At 40.9% G+C, this 7,022-nt stretch overlaps 1 protein-coding gene across 1 annotated transcript; it reads left to right on the top strand.

Annotated features, from left to right (window-relative positions):
* The first annotated feature begins 3,160 nt into the window (after positions 1 to 3,160).
* On the top strand, positions 3,161 to 6,356 carry rnf26 (ring finger protein 26). The gene is made up of 2 exons (XM_057839238.1): positions 3,161 to 3,286; positions 3,451 to 6,356. The coding sequence occupies exon 2, from the start codon at positions 3,529 to 3,531 to the stop codon at positions 4,798 to 4,800; it is 1,272 nt and encodes a 423-aa protein (XP_057695221.1). The 5' UTR covers positions 3,161 to 3,286; positions 3,451 to 3,528; the 3' UTR covers positions 4,801 to 6,356.
* Positions 6,357 to 7,022: the final 666 nt, after the last annotated feature.

The following is a 7,022-nucleotide window of genomic DNA, read 5'->3' as shown; positions in this document are numbered from 1 at the left end:
TAACTGGTAAAGATGTGGAAGAACATACAAGTGTTCAGTTAAAGAGATGGCTTGAGTGTCAAGGGCTGAAAAAGATGGGAAAAAGAGCCGACCTGATCCAGAGTTAGCTGTTTTATTGACAACTTTTTCTTGTTTGCATTCCCTTAAGCCACTGACAAGACATTCTCCTTTTTCAGCAATCTATCCTTTACCACTATATGCCCTGTCTTTCTTATATAATATATCCTCTGGTTGTCTTACCTTTCTGACTGTTTTTGGTCGCAATTTACATTGCTATTTTTGTGCAGCGATCGCAAATGCTACTTAGTGACAGCCAATGAACACTTTTGATTTTTTCATTAAAAACTAATCTTAATTCTATTATTTATTTACACTTCCCCCCTACTAAAGTTATTTTTTACAACAGAAAAGGTAACAACAGTGGCAGTCAGATACCATTCTAATGTTTTTTCAGGTCATTCATTGTCAGACAGAAGCAGCACGGCAATACGCCACGCTAAAAAAAGAGGAAAAATATCAAAATGGCTTACCTCTTCGTCCTCTGTAGGACCATGGCCCCCCCCAAAAATGTTTACTGCATATGAAATGTGAAAAGCTTTACCTTGCTGGCGTTAAACTGGTCTTTTGGACGTCCGCGCAAGTTGATCCATTCTTCACATTTTTTTCCACCGAGTTTTTGGTTTCAGGAAACGTATGAAGACAACATCCGTCTTATGTCGTAATGTCTACAGTCGTTTCTACAATATTCCGTAGCAGAAGTGTTTGATTGGTATGTTCTTTTTTTGAAAGATTACCAGAGAAAACAAGCAGAAATAACATGGATTGTATGCGAGGGCGTGTCTATATTAATGACCCACTTCTGTGTTACGATGGCGATGTCACGGACATGAAATAGCATTCGTGTGGTACGCTATAGGGGTTTGTACTTTTGCCAACTTGCAGTTGTGCTTTGGCAAATGGGAGTCGTGTTGTGCCAACTTGCATTCGTGCTTTTTTTTTTCTTTTGCAAAGCGTTGGAAATGGGGGTCTGTGCTTTTTTCTATTTGCAAAGTGTTTAGACTTTCGCCTGACACCTCTCAGCCACCGTACTTTTCGCACTGATGGATGTCATTAAATTTGAATCTATTCTCACATTACTTTGGATAGTGTCATTTTGTTGCAGATTTTTTTTTTTTTTTAATTTTTTTTTAGCAATTGGCCATTTTGTCATGCTGACTGAGTTTCAGTAATATCTTGATCGAAAAGGACTGGAGGTAACATGGCCTGGGTCTGTTCAGTGGAATAAAGGAACTCAGTTTAATAAAGAAAGTTGTTATTAGGGCTGCAACTAATGATTATTTTCATAATTGATTGATAGGACAATTAATTAAACGATTAATCAGATAATTGTCACTTCCTTTGATTACTTTCTCAAGTTACCTTAAAGTTGTTTTTCAGTGTGTTGTAAGTAGCAATGAAGACAAAATGGATGAGTATTTCCTTCAAAAATAATATTTTATTACAGCTTCCTGACTGACTTAACTGTAGTCTACAACCGTATCGATTAACACAGGGGTGTCCAAACTTTTTGCAAAGGGGGCCAGATTTGGTGTGGTAAAAATGTTGGGGGGGGGGGGGGGGGGGGGTCGACCTTGGCTGACGTCCTTTACGTAGAACAATGTATTTAAGCAAATTTTAGCAAGCCATTCTGTTTGTCACATTTGATTTTTTTTTTTAATTAATAATTTCCACAAAGTGTTGCAACTCGTCTTTGTGGTGTTCTCTTCCATCTCTTGGGCTCTTACGAAATACTGCTGCTGTAAAATCAAACTAGCATTAAGTTGCTTCAATTTCTCGCGACGTATCTTCCCTGTAATCTTGTCGTACATGTCAGCGTGTCTGTTTGGTAATATCGCCTCACATTGAACTCATTAAGAACAGTGACTGTCTCTTCCCAAATGAGGCAAACACAGTTTTTGCGTATTTTAGTGAAGAAATAGTCCAATTTCTACCTATCCTTGAAGCATCGGCCGTCGCAGTCAACTTTTTTTTTTTGTTGATTGTCGCCATTTTAGAAAATTGGGAGTAAAATGTCTCACGGGGTAATGTTGCTTAGATGGCTGCTGCCTTTTAGTGGGTAAATGAGAAGCAGCATTTAGTGTGTAAGCTACTTCATATGCTAGTAGCAGTACTGCTGAGCAATGTATTCGGTCTGTGTGCGGGCCAGACATTATTGATTTCATGACAGAGGCTGGGGGCTGGATTAAATTTGACCGCAGGCCGCATTTGGCCCCCGGGCCGGACTTTGGACTATGCCTGGATGAACACATTCGATGGCAACTAAGCAACTAATCTATTTATCAATTTAATTTATTAGTTGTTGCATCCTTATTAAGAAGCTAGTTTAGACAGTAAAATGTCCTAAAAATTGGCAAAAATGTGAATTGTTGTTTTCTAAAGTAAAAGCTGATTTCTGGGCATGTCGTACTTTGACATAACAAAAAATGTAATGAAGAAATCTAATCAAATTTACAACTGAGAAGTTATGTATATGTTATTATTTCAAGAATTTAGACAAGTTTAGGGTCAAGAAGATCCTAAATGAATAATTGATTATGAAAATAGTTGTCAGTTAATTTGCTAATCGATTGGTTGTTGATTAATTGATTAATTGTTGCACTTCTAATAAATATTATAGCCACTACATATAGAGAAAACTGTAAAGTCACGTGTACAAATAAATATTGTGTACAAAAGGCATGGCGGAAATGTCACGGAGCAGATTCACCTGAAGGTAGAGGGAAGTCACCATAGATATCACATCTATAGAGAGCAAGATACGTCATGTGTACCGTGTTCCAACATCGACCGACATTATTACTTGTCGGCCATTTCTTGTCAGTGACAATTTGTATCAGTTGGATGAAAATGACATTATGGTCAAAGGAATGTGTATTTTGCAATAGTTATACAGCTTGACTGCATTCTTTTTTTCAGCAACTGTCCTGAAACAATCACATCAATACGGTTTGATTTTGCGAAGTATTTTAGGGGAGGAAATCACTCACTCAAGCCTTAGATTGAGTACCAGGGAAGTCTACTGCTCTAAGATGGCCGCTAGTTATCGACGCCGCCGACTCACACTTTCCAAAACTAGATCTCTATATACCGTATGTGATATCTATGAAACTCATGACCAAAACAAACATGGCGCCAACATACGCGGTGGAAAGCGTGATAAAGATAATAGTTTGTGTTTCCTTGCCTGTGCGTTAATTCGATTGGACCAGTTGTACTTCTCCTTGAGGTAAATACGTTAACTATTCGATTTTGAGTAACAAATTTGAGCGGAGAAAACGGAGGAAGAGCGCAAATTCGGTGGAAGTCTCCGAATTGAATTTGAACGCAAACATCCGGTTGTGCGTTTCTTGTTGCCAGTTCGCTGCATTGAAATGATTATTGTTTTGACAGGCTGGTGCAGCAAATGGGATGTAACTGAGCCTGCAAACAACTATGGACTGTGTGGGGACACATTGAAAGCAACGTGTCATGGGACCAGTAAACGTTGTCATTTCCACCGTTGGGAAATGCCTCGATGCAGTTTGCTTAATGCTGGACGTCAATTTCCTCCTCGTCCACACGGTAGTCCGCTCTGTCCTGGCTGTGTACCACTTTATAATCAACCTACCCGCGCTCTTGGTTTACTCCCTTTTGGAGCTGGGCAACTTAGTGCTGTTCTGCTTGCTTTCCACTGTGGAAACGACGTCCCACATTGCACATGGCACCGCGGCAGTGCTGGGGAGCATCATGCTGTCTCTAGAGGGGCTTCTGGAGAGCTTGAAGATGGTGGGTTACCTGTTCACGCACGTGCTGCTCCGGGGCAAGGAGCAGCTGTGTCGAGGGTTGCTCTTGCTGCTGGAGGCGTGTGGCATCATGCTCAGCCTCCTGGTGTACCTGGTTAACACTGTGGTCAACTACGCCCTCATCGCCGCCCTCAACCTCTACTCGGCTGTGGTCAGCGTGTGGCAGACCGTGTCAAGCCCGCTGCAAATGGCGTTAGAGCTCACGCTGACCGGCGTCACCTTCCTGTACAGCTGCCTGATGGGCACGTCGGCCTTCCTCTGGTCCCCTTGTAAGATGGTGTTGGACTTCCTGGCTTCGCTGGTGCACATCTTCATCAGTATCTTTATACTGAACAGGTACGGCTTGGCGCTTACAGTCGGCATCGCGCTGACGACCACCGCCTACCTTAATCCGGGAGTCACTCGACATTCGTCACGGCGACTCGCGGCTTATGTTAACTCCTTCCCGGCCGCACGGAGACTTTTCACGATGCTTCATTTAACCCCGGATTTCATTCACGCCGGCATGCATCACTTGCACCGATTGTCGCTTCACCTTTACCGTCTGGAGAGAAGAATCTGGCGACGCCTGTCTCGCCATTGCAGCGCCTTGAGCCTGGCGCTGAGGACACAGCTCCAAAGGGAGAATAGAGCAGACGGTGAGGAAAACAGGCGAGACCCACCTGACGGGAGAGCAGGCGACCAGCAACCGATGACGTCCAGCACGGCCAGACCTCTCAAGGCGGACAAGCTGCGTCCGCCTGTGGCCGAGAACCTTCTGACGTTGTTGAATGAGCAGGAGCAGCGAAAGATGTGCGTCATCTGTCATGACTGCGCCAAAACGGTGGTGTTACTGCCTTGCAGGCACCTGTGCTTGTGCCGAGGCTGCACTGACATTCTGCTGCATCAACCGTTTTACCAGCAGAATTGCCCGTTGTGTCGCCGCATAATATTCGACACCATTGAAGTGTACCTCTGAAGCAGTACAATAAGTCTACTTGGGCATTTTTCTTACTACAGATAGGCTTTTTTCCCCTAACTCATTCAGGCCCTTTGACTATCCGTTTAGACTGGGAGGGCTTGAAAAAAAAAAAAGATCACTTGTGACTTCATTAATGGTGGAATGGACAACATATTCTTAGGCAAGAAATGTGTTTAATTCCCCTTTAACTGTTTGATTTTTTTTTTAAAATATAAAGTGGTCTTTTTTTTAATATATATCAGCCATGACTGTCTTCACTGTGACTCTTAAATGGCCGTTTGAACTAATTGCCTTCTTTACTATGTTATTTCCTCCCTGTATTATCCTAAGAAAAAATTGTAAACAGCCAAACTCCAAAATTGTTTGAAAATAAAAACATTCTAGTTGTAACGATTGGGTAACTTTTGTCCCGAAGGACCAGTGTTTATTGAAAATGGTAGATGGAGTCCATCTGCAGTTGATGTATTCATTCCAGGACTGCTCATTGTTAGACGTTTGATTATTTTCAAAAGATGTCAAATCACTAATTAGGATGGAAAAATCTTGGACCTTTTTTCGGTGTTAAGTTTTCCTAGTTTCAATTGTTAATAGTTAAAAATACATAGGAATGAGACCACGCATGTGTTCCTTCATTTGTGCTGATAAGACTAAAATAGCTGTACTCAACCAGGTAAATGTGGATGACTGTTTAGCTGATTTTTCAAGTTGGGCGGGGTTAATAAAAAGGTGCAGTTGACAGTGTTAAATATATTGTTTTGAGTTATTTTGAAAAGTGATTGAATAGCGACATTGTCCGCAAGATGTCTGCGGCTGGCAATTACGGAATGTATGTACATGGAGAGATAAAAGTGTGACAAGGAAATGCAAATGCCACTTTTGTCTTGAATATCAACATGTGAACCTCTTGGAATCTGCTGAGCCGTTAAAAATGTTTCGCTTGTTTTTATGTTCGTGCGTCATATAAATTTTCATTTTTTAGAATATTCTATTTCAACCACTTAGCCTGTTTTTTCAGTTTACCTTAATTTTCTTTTTTACATTTGTAAGGGGAAAAAAAATCCCCAACATATTTGCCTTTCTTTCCACAAAATCCATAAAATGCCTTTCTCATGTGTAGCGTTAGAAATTATTGTACATGATTCCACCTGTTTTTGAAGTGTTCTGTTTTTATTCAGTTTACAATTCTCTGAGAATACTGTTATTGTTGTATGTAATATGCCCTGAAAATTTCCATCTACGTGTTGACTTGTTTTTGTATTTTTTGCTGTACCTAATTTTATGTCTTGCATGCTTTATGATTGACAATAATATTAACAATATGTTAGTCACATCCCTCTCAGGTATTTCTGCAATGCCGTTAAAGTATGACATTCTTATGAACGCAGCAGTGGAACAAATGTACGGTATGTGACAATTGAGACTGTGATTTGACACTTGAATGCTGTATTCGTAATAAAACGGCAATAAATAAGATTTTTGTGTTGTCTGCATGAAAGGTTATAACTAGATATTTTTTTATCGTACTTGTCCTGTGTAAGGTAAAAGATTACGTAACTTTTGCCTTCACTGATGACTTACAGTGGGGCAAATAAGTAGTCAACCACTAATTGTGCAAGTTCTCCCACTGGAAAATATTAGAGAGGCCTGTAATTGTCAACATGAGTAAATCTCAACCATGAGAGACAATGTGGCACAAAAAAAAAACGAAAATCACATTGTCTGATTTTTAAAGAATTTATTTGCAAATCATGGTGGAAAATAAGTATTTGGTCAATACCAAAAGTTCATCTCAATACTTTGTTATGTACCCTTTGTTGGCAATAACGGTGGCCAAACGTTTTCTGTAACTCTTCACAAGCTTTTCAAACACTGTTGCTGGTATTTTGGCTCATTCCGCCATGCAGAACTCCTCTACAGCAGAGATGTTTTGGGGCTGTCGTTGGGCAACACGGACTTTCAACTCCCTCCACTGATTTTCTATGGGGTTGAGATCTGGAGACTGGCTAGGCCACTCCAGGACCTTGAAATGCTTCTTACGATGCCACTCCTTTGTTGCCCTGGCTGTGTGTTTGGATCATTGTCATGCTGAAAGACCCAGCCACGTCTCATCTTCAATGCCCTTGCTGTTGGAGATTTTCACTCAAACTTTCTCGATACATGGCCCCATTCATTCTTTCCTTTACACAGATCAGTTGCCCTGGTCCCTTTGCAGAAAAACA

Source organism: Corythoichthys intestinalis, chromosome 6 (genome assembly GCF_030265065.1).
Source record: "Corythoichthys intestinalis isolate RoL2023-P3 chromosome 6, ASM3026506v1, whole genome shotgun sequence".
Taxonomy (NCBI): domain Eukaryota; kingdom Metazoa; phylum Chordata; class Actinopteri; order Syngnathiformes; family Syngnathidae; genus Corythoichthys; species Corythoichthys intestinalis.
Note: the sequence above shows the minus strand (reverse complement) of the source record. Positions and strands in the feature narration are given on the sequence as shown.

Bases quoted from the DNA above. Each gene is read 5' to 3' on its own strand.
- rnf26 (XM_057839238.1), top strand. From the start codon at position 3,529: ATGGGACCAGTAAACGTTGTCATTTCCACCGTTGGGAAATGCCTCGAT.